Source organism: Protopterus annectens, chromosome 8.part0 (assembly GCF_019279795.1).
Source record: "Protopterus annectens isolate FY-2018-M chromosome 8.part0, PAN1.0, whole genome shotgun sequence".
Classification (NCBI taxonomy): domain Eukaryota; kingdom Metazoa; phylum Chordata; order Ceratodontiformes; family Protopteridae; genus Protopterus; species Protopterus annectens.
The window spans coordinates 818,188,880-818,205,492 of record NC_056741.1 but is presented as its reverse complement, the minus strand read 5'-3'; the positions used below and the strand labels follow the sequence as shown (position 1 = coordinate 818,205,492).

At 36.8% G+C, this 16,613-nt stretch overlaps 1 protein-coding gene and 1 long non-coding RNA gene across 2 annotated transcripts in view; one reads left to right on the top strand and one right to left on the bottom strand.

Moving 5' to 3' along the window:
- The window catches only part of WAS (WASP actin nucleation promoting factor), a 749,592-nt gene that overhangs the window by 561,175 nt on the left and 171,804 nt on the right, over nucleotides 1-16,613 (top strand). The window contains exon 8 of the mRNA XM_044080287.1: nucleotides 3,867-3,909. Coding sequence (XP_043936222.1) covers nucleotides 3,867-3,909 — 43 coding nt within the window. The remainder of the gene's footprint in view (nucleotides 1-3,866; nucleotides 3,910-16,613) is intronic.
- LOC122809072 overlaps nucleotides 1-16,613 on the bottom strand; it is a 514,410-nt gene that overhangs the window by 413,017 nt on the left and 84,780 nt on the right. The window lies entirely within an intron of this gene.

The window sequence follows — 16,613 nt, the reverse complement described above, 5'->3', positions numbered from 1 at the left end:
TATATAATGATAAAACATTACTATGTGAAACCATGGCAAAATCTAATAGATTAAAGAATTAAAGCAAAAAGAAAAAAATAAGAAGTAAGTAGTGCAATAAAAAAGTAGACTGTCAAGATATTTTGTGGAGACTGGTAACAGATAAATTGTCAGTGAAATGAAATATGCCATGTAAAAAGAAAGGTGATAGAATCTGTTTACATTGTCAGAAGAAGCTACTAAACATGTGCTTTTTGAAAAATAAAAGAGTAAAAAAAGTTTTGGGGAAACTTTGTAAAGATGATTTTTTGAAGATATAAAATAAGTGGAAAACATGGATATAATTAAATATGGATATTATAAGAACATAAGTAAAGAATATGGTAAAAGAATAGATAAAAAGTTTTTTTATGTTATATGAGTTATATGAAATGAAAGAATAAATGAAATTATTTTAATGGTAAATGGATTTTAGCAACAATATTAAGTAAAATCAGATGGTTATGGAAAAAGGAGTGGGGGTCTAGTAGGGATGAAAATTTAGTGTGATTGTAAAGGAAATTATAAATATGTATAAATAGATTTGTATATCTATATATTTGTCCATTTATGAATATTTGTAAATATGTTGTCAATAAGAGTTCTTTTGTATGTAAATGAAGGAGCCTTACTTTTTTTATATGTGCTGTGGAATCTTTCACATCCACCTGTACTACCACCAACTCAAGCAGACAAAACCTCAGTTTAACATATTATCTGAAGGATGACACATTCAGGAGTGCAGCACAACCCTAATGCTGCACTTTAGTGTCAGCAATCCAACCATCAGGAGTAGGAAGAGAACCCACGAGTCTTCTGTTCTTCCAGCATTACATATGAATGTGCTGCCTGTTGCACAGATTATTTATTTAGTTAGTTTTAATAGAATGATGTGGTGTCTACTATAGGTTCTGCTAGGTTGTTATGTGGAATAGGAAGTGTTGACTTCCTGGGTGGAAGGATAGAGAATGTTTTAAGAAGGTTGTGAGGTGTTAAATGACCTTAAGGTCATAACAAATATGTCTTTTTCAGAGAGTCTTTTGAGAGACATGCACAGTTATATTATATAAAATATTCCAAGAAAACTACATGCCTATCTGCCTCACTCCCATTATCTGTAAATCTCTGGAACATATTATCCCTGAACTAAATAACAATGACATAGGTGACTTCCTGACCATCAATCCCAATCAGTTTGAATTTGTTAGAGGCAGGTCATGCCTGCTTAACCTTCGCCAATTTTCTGACAATGTCACTAGTTTCATAGGATAGCCAGACTGTCCATATTGCCTACCTTGATGCTGCTAAAGCCTTTGACACTATTTTCCATGGGGTCATCATAATCAGACTATTTAGTCTCAATTACCTTGTCCACTGAGCACTTAATTGGCTTATGGACTGAGCTTGCATAATCCAAATGGTGGTATTTTCTTCTCTAGCATAGAAGCAGTACTAGTGGTGTCCCATAGTGTTCAGTTTTGAGTTCCCTCTTCTTTGGCATTTTTTTCATCAGAGGTAAAATTGGGCATGCAAAGCTTGTGAACAAGCAGGTTTGCAGAGAACTGCAAAGTTTGCCCTGTTGTCAACAAATCCCAGAATATTCAAAGTCTCCAGCAGTCTAGTTCAGGTCTACACCTACTGCACTAGTCAGTGGCTTACTGGATAAGGCATTGGCCTCCTAAGGCAGGGATTGTGGGTTCAAGTCTCATCTGGGGTGATATAATCTTGGGGGTTGGTACAATTAAGCTGTTTACCTCACAAACACAAGGTACAGCGTTTAATTTTCACCTTTAAAAGGAAAACTGATTACACTTAAAATGCCCCCAAGGGCAGCTAGTTTTGTACATGCCTATGAACCTATGTTTTTGTATCACAGTTACATTTAGTAAAACCTTATCCCTCCATCTAACATTATCTTAGAGGTTCTTCTTAAAAGAGATCCCATTATTAGAGACCTAGGTATGCATGTTTACAATGAACTCTCTTTCAACCACCATAGCTCAGTTGTGGTCAGAAAGCCCTTCTGCCTTGCACAGCCTTGTGGCATCTCTTCTAAGTCCAAATATGTCCTTTCACCATTTACTCCTCCTTCATTATACCCATTATGAAGTTCATTGCCCTGTACAGAATTTACCTTCCTAAGTAATTTGTATGAATTAAAAGGCCCAAGATTTCTAACTAATAAATGTCTGTTTAAATTCACTTAAGATCCCTTGACAGACTAAGATCTTTTATCCATTTACTCAGTCTCTTACAGTCTCATGAGAGGTGATCTTTGTCTAGGATTTCATGATATACAAAAAAAATTACTTTTCAACCTACTTCACCTTCATGGGTCAAAGAGTTCAACCAAGTCCTGCTCCAAGTGCATAAAACCCCTTAGGGAATAAATAAGCAAAAGTACTGTTGTCCAAGTGGGACAAAATGGGTCATCATAGAGTCTTGGGAGAGGCTTGATGGCCAGATGGGAATCAGTACCAAAATAAACTATGAACTACTTCTAAAGGTGATACTGATGAGGATGTTAATATGATGATTAAAAAGTGGTTGGAAGAGCCTGCAAAAGAGACTTGAAGAGAAATGAATGACTAATAAAGGAGTTTTCTCAGCAAAGAAGGCAAAGGAACTTATTTTCTTTGAAAATGCTATTAGTCAAGTATGAATGTGCAAATAAGGCTGTTTTGCAGAGTATCTTATAAGTGGGTGAATGCAGGGAAAGGTTTAAGCAAGGGAATGAGTGATGTCACGTATACACAGTTTTTGGGACCTACTTTGAATTATCAGCATTAATGACTCCACACCCAGAGTCTATAATATAGTCAGTTATTACTGTCATCTGATAGGTTAGTAGAATTAAGAGATGATAAATTTAATTCTAATGTTTGTGCAGCATGAGCCGATCTCCCTGCACCCCACACTTCAAATATACTAAGCTGGAAGTAGCACCAATATAGAAAAAAATGCTATATTATTTCCCTTTTCTTCAAGTTGGTGCAGTCTGAGAGACAGTATATTTAGGACTGAGATTTTAGTCAGAGCTTCTAAACCGGGTTGTGCAGGAGACACAGCCTCCCTCCTAAATCTATATTAATTGTGTTTGTTTAATTACTTACTGCCATGATCAGGTAGATCGGCAATAAAATGTGACTGATAAGTCAAACTTGGAAAGTATGACTTTGGTATTACCAAGTAGACTGCAATTTTGACAACTCTAGTTGCTTGTTCAAATGCTTGCTTAGGCAAAGAAATAATGACATGAAAAGAAATCACAGCTGTCTGTCAAACTTTTTTTCATTTGTACTGTATTTAAACTCTTAAATTTAGCACGTTAAGAAAATTTAAAAACAATGCGCTGTTTATACTAGAGATTATTTTCCAGAAACATTAGTATATACAGATGTTACTCACAAATTGACAAATGATAGGTGTGCAAGAAAGGATGATAAAAAGATGGATTAAAACTGTACCCTTTTCTTTCATGTAAGAGAGAGACTCTTATTCACTGTACCTCAGGATTCAGATTTTTCAGCTGTCAAACACCTGAAATAATTTACCTCAGTGTGATCTTCCAGCATTGTCTATGTCCTACATGTAGAAATGTTGTTGCACATCATGAGTCAGAACTGACAGCTGTGTACTGCTATGCACTGGTATAAAGATCTTCCTCCTTATTATCACTTAGAACTTTATTTGTGTCAAGGATAGAAAGTAAATTTTCCAGTATTGTAAGAGCAGGCAGCCATAAACAAAAAGGTATAAGTATGCATATGGATGACAGAGAAGCAGATGTAAATACAGTACATATGCACAAATTAAAATAATAAATAATGTTGTTTTATTTCTTTCAGGCATGTAAGCCATGTGGGATGGGACCCTAACACTGGATTTGATGTATGTGCCAAGTCTTTCTTCTTTATTTATTTAATTGAATTTTGTTAATCAGATTTGTTCACTCTAAGCAGTGTCTTTAGGTTCTTTTGCTTTGGGTTTATATTTAGAAATTAAAATAACAGCATAAAACTGTTGCAAACAGATGTTGCTGTTTACCAGTCGCTCACTACACAGCATTTATGTGTTGCAGTTCATTACACTGAAGTTCCTAGAATGTAATTTATGCTATCTCCAAAAGAACTTGAGTCTTAAATTACAAAGACAAGTCCCTCATCATCTACAGAGTTCCAAAGGCAAACCAGCTGTTTTGTTTTTATTCAGTGTGTGTGGCATAATATATTTATATGATATGTATTTATAGGGTATACTGACTGCTGTAATCAGTTTACACTAATATTGTATGCAGCTGCCCACATTGTCATTCATATCACTTTTTTTTTTATTTACCCTTTCTAAGTTTACTTTACTTTTCTGAGGTCCACAGTCACAGTTCTTGCAAATGAAAAAAATTATGTTTATTTGAAAGTTATTTATTAAAAGGTATCCCTGTTTGTGGTTCAAATGTATAGATGCTGTTCATTCACTTTTATGCAGAATACATAGTTGAATTTTTTATTTATAGTTTTGATGTAAAATATTTAATTTGTCTAATGTTTCAAATTTACTGTAGTATATGGCATTGATGTTGGAGGAAGTATTTTAACATATAAAATGTTAAGTTGTTTAAGTATATAATGTCCAGATGCATGCACACATGCACAAATGTTCCTTGCAATTACTGTTACTATCTTCACTGAGTACACTTTAGATGTCTTATTGTGATCAAATGAATGAAAAAAATGTATACAGAGTAAGGCATTACAACTGTAATTTTGCTCTGTCCCAGAAAATTATTTTTTGTTGAATCATTGGAGACTACTATAAGTCACTGAAGGCAGACATCATAGTTACTTACTACTTATGGTTTTGAAAACCTTTCCACACAAATTGGTTTTATCATGAATTGTTGAACAAAAGTTGAGTAGTGTGTGTCTCCCTCCCTCTCTCTCATATTCTGCCTCTCACAGGCAGCTACATTCATTCACTCTCACACACATACATACACACACACACACAACTTCCCTAGAGTAACATCTCCCCTGTGAAACATTTACAGGCAAAGAACTAGATGATCTCTGATAACTAAAGTGCTGCAGTAAAAATATTTTGTAGCTGCCAAGGCACTTCAAGCCCATGGGCAACATGCATATTGTCTCTCTCACACATACACACAGACACAATCAATCACAAACGGGAGTGAATTACATTTTTTTTTTGCTCACTTATTTTTACTTTGTTTTACATTCACCAAACACAAAACTGTATTTAGCTAACATAAAAAATGGTAGCCTTTCGCTTTTTTTTATCCAAGCTTCATAGCAGCTTAATATGCTTTTGTGACTCTGCAGACCTTTTTTTTTTAGCAGGCAATATCAATACATTAATACCTTGGAGAAAGTTTTTTTCCAATAAGGTATTAATGTACAATTTGACCATTATCTAACAACACTTAAATAAGTAATATCCAGAGACCAGTTTTGCATATATAAGATTATTGACATAATTTTTTAAACCACAAGAGGACATGTTGTTAAAGCAAGTAGAGGCTACACAGCAGAAAATGAAAACAAGGTTCATTGATGAACATTATGTTAACAAAACGGATGATATCTTTTGTGCTGTAGTATCCTATGATATGACATTACAGCAGATAAAAACTAACAAATTAATGAGGGATTATCAGGATTTCCTTCGTGGCAGCATATTTACATACCCAAGGGAAAGATTTGTACAACGGAAAACCACTAAGAAGGATTTTGAATTTGCTGCCCATTCTGCACATAATGAGAGGGGCAGGGATACATCTAATATCATCTCCAATTATAGTATACATTTTGGTTGTGCGATTGGTGATGTTAACTCCTCAGTATCAGATGTTTCTGCTGATTTGTGAGCATCCAGTGCCAATGAAACCAGCACCACCAATGAGCATACAGAGGGGGTGTTCAAAGTAGCAATGGCTTCCTCAGCTATGGTGGGGCAGTGTATGACAGATTCTTTGACTTTGGGAATGAACAACACTTTTCTTTTCTGGAGCTGCCAGTACCGGTGAGAAAGAAGAACAAAAGAAAACAGAGTCATCCAAAAAGTAATGGATGCAAAACAAATGAAGATATCAATTTGACTGGCAATGGTGACTGTATTATTTATAATATATCAAGTGTTGTTTTATCTGTAGATCAAATACATGTTTTGAACAAAGGTTTAAGTTATATACCCACTATGGGTGCTGTTTTTAATGAAGTAATTATGGATTTAATGATGTTTAGAAGGAATGTGACCTTAAAATATGCTTTTGGACATAATGAATATGCAAGTAATGTGGAGTTGAAACAGCCCAGTTGTTTTGTATCACCTATGCATTCAATGATAGCAACATTCATTAAAGTATGTGAAACAGAGATTAAGGAATATCTAGACATCAAAACCAAACCCAAGTATTTTAATTTAACTTATGCACAACAGAGGGCTCTTAAGACTTTATATAATGATAAGCATTTAGTTATCAAATCTGCCGATAAAGGAGGTGCTGTAGTAATAACGGATCAACAGTTTTATCATGACAGTATTTTGGGTTTACTCAAGGATGAGCTTACATATATACAGCTTTTTCCACTAATTGTTAAATCAATAATTGAAAAAGTGAGAAAAACATTAATTATATTAAGGGACAGTCATTTGATGACACTAGAGACATACAGTTTTCTATATATTCAACACCCTATTATACCTGTGTTTAAAGCTCTCCCAAAGATTCATAAGGACCTATATAACCCACCCTTGAGACCGATAATGTCAGGAAGGGGTTGAATGAGAGAAAATATTTCTATATGGATAGAAAATAGGCTGAAGGCTGTAATAATGAAGTTTCCCAGAATTTTAAAAGACACTGCACATTTTTTAACATCATTATATGAATATCAACAGTCTAATGAATGTCGAGTTAGTCTATTTGTTACATTGGATGTCAATAACCTATTCACTGTGATATCTAATGATTATGGCTTAACAGCCATTGAGTTTATAGTAACAAATGTTGCAGAGATGAACACCAATGCAAACAGACTTACATGTAGCCTTTTACAACTTGTTTTGGAAAAAAAACGTATTATATCAGGGTAGTTACTATAAACAAAAGAAAGGGATTGCAATGGGCACTCCCTGAACAAATTCATATGCTAACTTGGTTTTAGCATACTGGGAAGAGAAGGCTGTATTTAACACTCAACATAATTGGGTAAAACATTTAGGTTACTACATTAGATTTGTTGATGACGTGTTTCTCATGTGGAAAAGTACCAGCCATGATTTAGATGCATTCATCAGTTATTTGGAGTCAACTACCAGTTTCTTGAGATTTACTATGAACTGTTCAGCAACACAGACATACTATTTGGATGTCAGGCTTAGTATGACCCAGGAAAGGCAGATTAAAACATCTTTATATAGGAAGAATTTCTGGAAGAACAGCCTGTTGGCTTTTGATAGCATGCATTAGAGACATACATTTAGTAATATTATAAAAGGACAGGTCAATAGGGTAGCTAGATTATGTATGGATGATATACAATTCAATGAAGAAGTGGAGATTTTAAAGAAGAATTTCAGTAATAGGAGTTATAGGAAAAATGTTATACAGATGGCCGTAGACTCTAGTAAACAAAATCGGGTCAATAGAGCTCGACCATGGTTCTCAGCAAGAACTTCAACTCCTGATAGTTCTAGACAAAATGATATGAGTAAAATATGTGTGACATTGAAATATAGTAGTGATATACAGGAGATATGTGATAGAATAAAAAGGAACTGGAAAATGTTATTAACTGATGACAAGTTAGGTAACATAGTGGAAGCAGCACCAATGTTTGGTTTTAGGAGGAATAAGAATCTGAAAGATTTGTTATGTCGAGAACATGCCTTAAATAGTCATAATAGTATGTCATCCTAGCGAAAAGGAACCATTACTTGCAATCATTGTAAAGCTTGTCCATACATTTGTACTGGAAATTTATTTGTACAGCCATTAACTAAGAAAAGATATTATTTTAATGGATATGTAAATTGTATGACTCAAAATATTGTCTATTTAGTCCTATGTAAATAGTGTGTTTCATTTATGTGAGGAAAACTAAATGTAGGTTCAAAGTGAGGATTTTGTAACATCTATCGGCGATACGCTTAAAGAACCCACATAATGCTTTATATCAACATATATTAGATAATTCATGACATAATTTTGCTTTTATAGCTTTGCAAATACTTCAATTGAATGTCAGAGGTGGAGACATAGTTAATACCACTGAATTTTTTGAAACTAAGTGGATTATTGAACTTGGAGAGGACAAGCCTCCAGGTTTAAATGGGGTAGTACCTCTAAAACCCACCCTTAAGAGGCGGAGAGTTAGATACTGAAGGTTGATTGGTTGTGTTTTGTTTTTAAACTGTGATTTTATCATTGTGCAAACTGTCTGAAGAAGGGTTTTGACCCAAAAACGCTTATCCTGTCTGTATTCTATCAAAACTTCTTGGATATATTTACTCGGCTTGGTGGTTTGTTTAGTATATACTATCTCACTTAAATAAGTAAGTTCTTTGTTTTTTCAAACATCTTTATTAAATTTACACATAAGACAAAGGCAATCTTACATTTATATAAATGAAAAATATACAAAATTATACCACTTTAGTTGCAACCAGTTAACATCACAGACAACACTGAAACAACTGTAGTTGAAAAGGTTATACATTCTTTTCAAAAAGCAGAAATTGCTATTTAACTCCCACACTGAGTCAAATGAAGCCCCTAGGGCAGTTTCAGGTTGTACTTGACCTCACTCTGTCAGCTCCTGCGATGATACTGGTGCCAAGTTGTACTGACCTTGTCTTTCCCCTTTGATTACATCAGTGGTCTGGAGTGGGGGAACCTGCTGTTGGGCATAAGCTGTTTTCTACAAAGTTCACTTGTTCAGGCCTGTGCCTTGCAGAGGACACTCCAGCTTCACTTTGTGAGCAGTGACACAACACTGGAAGCAACAGTTATTGGTAATAAGCCAATGCATGCAAATGGTGTAGAATGAGGCACCAGGGGCTGCTTCCAGTGGTGAGAGAAATCCTTTGATCTCATTGGGTAGCCACTTCCTGCCTTAAGCTGGACAACCCCCAGCAAATAGGTGCTGCCTTGCTATGGTCCACTTACTCATCTCAGTGTGTGGAGCTTAATGAACCCCAAGTGGATTGTTAACCACACACCTGGAAAACCAAAAAAGCAACAAAATAAACCGGCCTTTAGGCTGTTCATATGGAACATAAGGATGATAACTCCAGGCCTTACTGAAGATCTACAGAACATCAATGATGCTTGAAAGACAGCAGTCATCAACAATGAGCTGAGTAGATTGCAGATGGACATTGCGGCTCTCAAGGAAACAGGCTGCCATCCACTGGATATCTCAGGGAGAAGGACTTTACTTTTTTCTGGCAAGGGAAGCTTAGAAAAGAAACCAGGGAACACGGTGTTGGTTTTGCAACCTGTTGGCCTGTTGGCTCAAGTCAAGGACAAGTTCTATGATGAACCTAGTGCAACCATCAGTGAGATCCCTTCCCATAAACCATCACAGCTAGCCATCCTGTCTGGGACAGTTCAGAACAGGAAAGATGAAAGGAAACAGTATCTCCTTGAAATTTGTTACCAATATGACCTCTACATAAACAACACCTTCTTCAATCTGAAGCCCCAACACAAATTTTTGTGGTGACACCAAAGATCAAAACATTGGCACCAACTTGACTTGGTCCTCAGCAAGTGCAGCAGTTTAGTTAGTGACAGGGTAACATACAATTACCACAGTGCAGAGTGTGATACATACCGCTTGTGTGTAGTAAGGTGAACATCCAGACGTGAAGGTTCTTTTGTTTAAAACAGAAGGGAGGCCACGCAATGACATAGGTAGGACTTGTGACTTTTCAAAACTATGCAAGTTTGGTCAAGCACTTGAAGAGGCTATGCCCTGCCCAGATGGATACTATCTACAACACTAGAATATCTATCTTTGGGAAGAAGACAGTCAAGTGTGCTGATGGGTTTGAAGCCCACAATGAAGTGCTGACACCCTTGATTTAGAAGAAGAGACAGGCACTGGCTGCATGCAGGTCCTTGCCCAATGAGCAGAACTTGCAGGCACTCTGGTGTGCTCAGAGTCAAAATGCATCAGGTAGCTCGATGGTGTGCAAATGATTATTGGCTCCAGCTTTGCTTCAAGATTCAGCAGGCTGCAGACATTGGTAACATGCGAGGAGTGTACGATGGAATCAAGCAGCCATTAGTCCATCACAAAGGAAGATCGCCCCACTTAAGTTGGTCACAGGTGAGGTCTTGAAGGACAGAACCAAGAAGATGTAATGCAGGGTAGAACACTACTCACAGCTGTATGCCAGAGAGACCATAGTTTTGGAGACAGCCCTGAATGCCATTGAGCTTCTGCCAACTATGACTGAACTTGATGCTGAGCCCACCTGGGGGAACTCAAAGATGGCATTACAAGCACTCTCTTCGGAAAGATGGTATTCCCTCAGAAATCCTTAAATGTGCCAATGGCACCCTTGTCCCAGAGCTGAATACAATACTTTGCCAATGCTGGAGAGAAGGTAGTGTACCACAAGATATGACAGATGCTAACATAGTTATTATCTATAAGAATAATGGTGACAAAAGTGGTTGTAACAACTATCGCATTTCCCTTCTCTGTACCATGGGGAAACTGTTTGCATGTGTTATCCTGAAGACGCTCCACTTTCTTGCAGAGAGAGTTTACCCCAAGTCTCAATGTGGGTTCAGAGCTGAATGGTCTACTATAGAAAATGTGTTTCTCTGTCAGGCAACTAAAAGGAAAGTGCAGGGAGCAGAACAAGCCTCTGAATATTGCCTTCATTGATCTGACCCAGGCATTCTACTTCATCAGTAGGAAAAGACTGATTGCGATTCTGGCAAAGATTGCTTGTCCTCCAACACTGCCTAACATTATCAGGGCCTTCCATGAAGGCATGGAGTAAACCATCATGTATGACAGATCAACACCGGAACCTTTCAAGATTCGCAGTGGAGTAAAGAAGGGGTGTAGTGCCTCCAACATTGTTCAGCATCTTCTTTTCAGTTCTGTTGAAATTTGCTTTCAGAACTGCTATAGATGGTATCTTTCTCCAAACCAGAATGGACACCAACCTGTTCAAACTGTTGAGGCTTATATTGAAGACCAGGATACTTAGGAAGTATTTAAGGGAGTTCCTGTTTGCTGATGATGCAGCTACTGTGGCTCACACTCATCAAGAACTTCAGTCACTCATGACTCGCTTTGCAGATGCATGTATGGAATTTAGCCACACAATAAGTTTAAAGAAGACTCAGGTGATGGACCAAAATGTGGGCAATGAGCCATCAATCAGGGTAAGCAACTATGAGCTGGAGGTTGTCCATGAGATTGTGTACCTAGGCTCTACAATCTCTGACAACTTGTCGCTTGATAGCGAGATCAACAAGTGCATTGGAAAAGCCACCACAATGTTTTCCAGGCTGACAAAGACAGTATGGGCTAATAATAAGCTCACTATGCACACCAAGGTGCAGGTTTACACAGACTGTGTTTTGAGCACATTGCTCTATGCCAGTGAAACACAGACTCTGTGCTCAAAGCAGGAGTAGTGATGCAATGTATTCCATATGCACTGCATTAGGTGTGTACTTGGTATCACACGGCAGGACAAGATTCTCTACAGCACAGTGCTTAAGAGAATGAGCACTACCTCCATGTTCACCCTCCTGAAACAGAGACGCATGTACTGGTTGGGTCTTGCCTCATGCATGACAATGGCCAAATACTGAAAGACCTCCTTTTTGGAGAGTTGGAGTCTGGAAAGAGACTGAAAGGGCAACCCAAACTGCACTACAAAGACTGATGCAACAGTGACCTCAGCACTCTCTCCATCAGTGTGAATTCCTGGTATTCTCTTGCCTCAGACAAGTATGCCTGGAAACGGGAAGAGAAGGAAGGTCTTGCTATGTATGAAACCACATTAGCAAGGAGAGTAGAGAATATGAGGTCCCTCAGGAAGATCCATTTCTGTGATCCCAGACTGACATCTGCCTACTGCTGCTCAGAATGTAGAAAGGACTTCCACTCCCAGATTGAACTGTACAGCCACAAAAGTCCAGTAGAGGTGCAAATCCATGATCCTCTGGGATCAAAGAATGCCTACTAAGTATGTGAGTCATTTAGTATTACTTTATCACAGACTCTTTAGCTTTAATAAAGAGAGTCTTTATGAAACCCTAAATCAGTAGTGTTTTTGTTAAAAAACAATTCACTAAATAAAACACAATTCTCAGTGCTCAACTTCATATACAAGTTGCTATATATTCAATTTATTTGAAACTCAGTCTGCTGTTAGTCAGTGATCCTCAAAACCTAAACAATATTTTTTTCTCTTTCTCTCTGCGAGCAAGGTGTGAGGGTATATTTGTGCTAGGTTTGATTTTTTATGTGGGTATAATTTCAGTATCTCAACAGGTAGCACATTCATCTTTGGTGCAAAAAGCTATGGGCTCTATTCCCACAACATGTACCTTGATTAGTTTTCCATTAGTAACAATTCATTGAGGTATAAGGGGCATGCTGCACTCCTGCAGATGAGACATTAAACTGAGGCCCCATCCGCCTGAGTTGGTGATAGCTCAGGTGGATGTGAAAGGTACCCATGGTACTTATCAAAAAGAGTAGAAGTTCCCCAATGCCCTGGGAAGATTTCCCCTAGTCAGTACAAATAGCACCTTGGGCCTCCCCAGAAAAGAGGCCATTGGCCTAGTGGAACTAACCTGATCAACAAAGTGTAAGTAAATAATTAAATAAACTTCAGATTATAACCCGCAAGTAGAGTATTATCTGGGTAAACTCCTTAACAGATAAGTTTCTTGTATATAGTGTTTTTTGTATACTTTAGTATATTTGTTTTTAAAGGCATCACCATATGTAGTTGATTATAAAGCAGATTACTTTAAACTTTTTTGTTTCTCTTCACTGATGGTTGAACTATCAGGTTGCTTTTATCTTAAGAAATGACTGCCATTGTGTTTTCCACTTAGGTTCATAGGTAGGTACTAGGCTATTGGCCCTAGCCTAGCCAAAAAGGTACCCTGGCTTTTGCCACCCAAGAAAATTATTTCCCTGTACCCCTGTCAAGCAGAACCACAGAAGTGATCCCTGGGGTGAATTTCTGCACAAACAGTGATTAAAAGTAGTTAGGATTTATGCAACCATGGAGTTATTATAATTAAGGGAGGTACGGGGAGAGAAGACCCCTACATAGGGATAAACTGTTTTTTATAATACGTTTTATCAGTCTGAAGTCTCAACCAATTTGTTTTATCCAGTTCAGCTTCATGTTTGTTTCTCAATTAAGCATTTTAAACAGCTTGCTCTTAACATATTAATCACTTCTTGCTAAAAGCAAACTGTTATTTAAAACTGTAGTTGATGAGATATTTATTTTTATCTAGGCAGCATAAAGTGCTAAGGGTAATCTCTGTTAGGATGGCATCAGCTTCACCTACCACAATGCAGTCTGGGTTAAACGACCCACAGGGTTATATTGCCTCTATTACTGCTGATGCGGGTAGATGAAAAAATGTCTGCGGTATTAAACATCATGGTTCTTCCTTATCGAATGAGAAACAACAATCAAATTCAGTTGTAGAAAGGAAAATTATACAAAACTTTGCTCAAGCTTTAAATACTACATTAGATATATAAAATTATTCCTGTATAACGGGAATAATTTTATATATCTAATGCAGTATTTAAAGCTTGATATATAAAATTATTCCCGTTATATGTGCAACTAGTTGTTTTTCCCCTTGAAAGCAGTCTCTCTCTCTCAAGCTCTCAGTGTGAAATAAAAACAAGAGAGAGAGCTAACCTTAGATATGCTTTGTGACTTTTTAACAGACATATAATCAAAATGAAACAGTCCAGATTTTCAGATACCTACATAATTCTGTTGGCATCTCTACAGGGACCTTAGCCATAGCTTACATGACCAAATGATTTCTACCACATGGATAAATGGGTTATAGATAGTTCACTGGCTCATTTATTTAAATCACTTTAAAAAATGCACAAAATCACACCACTGAAAATACATTCAATAACAAAATGAAAGCATTCAGACACATATTCATTTACAACAAGTTATCACAAAATCACTAACTCAGGTATTCAGTCAGAATTTAAAATAGACATTTATGTGTTGTGAAACCCCCATCTATACAATTTTATTTATGATTTATCAACTTAATGTCACCATATTGCAGATCAAGGAAAGTAAATAAAGTCATACAAACAACCTTCACATACAGAAATGTATTTACTGACATTATTATAGCATTCATTTCAAACATACCACTCAGGACAACAAAAGCCCTTCCTCTCAGTTTTGTGATATTAAGTGAAATCTATACATACAAAACATTCAATCAACCCAAGCATATTCCCACGCATTAGTCTACTTTCTAACAGACTAATCATTTGGCTTCAAAGCTGTGTTCTGTAAAAGACAAGGTAAACAAGGACAGTCAGCTTGCTGTCTCTCCAGCAATGATAACAGGGTGTGGATATTTCTGGAGACTGAAGCACCCTTTCATAATTTAATATACCCATACACATACAAATATTTCAATCATGGGTATTAATGCCCTTCTAGCCAGACAATATACCAAAACATTCGCTCCCACTGTAAGTGTCCAGGCTGTTCTTAAAAATATCTAAACTAGTACTTGTAATTTGGTAGTCTCCTTCCGTGCATCAGCTGCTGTCCCAGAGAATCAATTAGTACATTTCTCATTCTATAGAATCTTCTACACAGGTTGTCCGACGATTCTCTACTTTTTGATAAACCCAAAAATTCCCAAAGCTACAGTAGCTGCCTCTAAATGCCCTATATACCAGAATAAGGTCTCCTCTCAAATATCTGTATGGGACACTCTGCAAGTTCAGATATTTTAGTCTTTCATAATAACTTAAACTTTCATATCTACGGATGCTCTTGGTATATTTCCACTGTACTCTTTCCAGTTTACTCATGTTTATTTTCTTACAATGTTTCCACATTGTTATTCCATACTCAAGTTTGGGTCTAATGTAACTAACAAACAATGACTTCATCATTTCTGACTTCCTTGACTTTCTTAATCTTTATACAACCTATACTTCTAGAACCATCATTAACCAATTGGTTGATTTGATTAGAAAAACTCAAAGCTGGATCTACCCATATACCCAGGTCCTTAAATGAGTCTACAGTTTCAATCACTGTGTGCTGTATTAAATATTCACCTTTTAATTTATGCCTACCAAATCTCACATGCTTAGTTTTTAATGTATTTATAAGCATATTATCCCCCTATGCCCAAATGGTTAATTTAGTCAAGTTCTTTTGCACACATACCTTATCTGTAACACATGTAATCAGTTTACCTAATTTCAAGTCATCTGCATACAGACTGTGGAACACCTCAAATGAAAAAGTTAGATTTGAAAGATACAATCTAAACAAGTAAGAGCCTAGAACAGAGCCCTGTGGGACACCCTGACTGTAACCAAGGATTTCACCTGTCAAGTTGCTGTATTATACTTGCCATATCCTATCTGTAATGCATGCAGCTATCCATCTTATCAAGAGTCTATCAATATCTATTTGTTCAATTTATTGATCACTGTTTTCTATATGACCCTGTTGAATTCTGATGTTAAATCTATATAAATTACATCACAGCAAAATTTTTCATCCATAGCTGTTATTATATTATTAAAGAACATAATGTAATAGGTGGTAATACATCTATTTTTAAGCGTTTATATCACGCTATCGGAAGATGAAAATAGCGAATGTTATTTCATCAAACCTAAAATATCTAAACCACAAAATATCGAACATTCAAAACAGCAAATTTTTTCCCATCAAAAAAATTTGCTATTCCGGAACAAATGCACACAACACAAGCACACCAAAAAAAACAGCAACCCACATACATACATTTAAAATCCTACATCTAACCCTACACTAAACTGTACATACACTACTATCTATCCACTTACCTTAACCCAACCCTAACCCTAAGGTCTGTCACTACCGCACACTCACCTAACCCGCACACTAACCCTAACTCACTTAACCCGCCCCTAACCCTAAAGTCTGTCACTATCGCACACTCACCTAACCCGGGCCCTAACCCTAACTCACTTAACCCACCCCTAACCCTAACGTCCACACAATCGCACACATACCTGAACCCGACCCGTAACTTTCCACCACAGCATTGAAAATAGCGAAGCCACAAAAACAGCCAACCAAATTCTTTCCGTAGGAAAAAATTTGGTGTTCTGCAGCTTCGCTATTTTTAGCATTCGCTGAATAGGGACGATATTAGAACATTTGAAGTTTTAAAACTTTGATGTTCTGATATAGACCCATTTTTAACATATGCATGCTGATATAAAGTTTCAAGTCCCAACCTTTCCAGTTCTGACAATAACATACCCAGTATTACCTTCTCCATT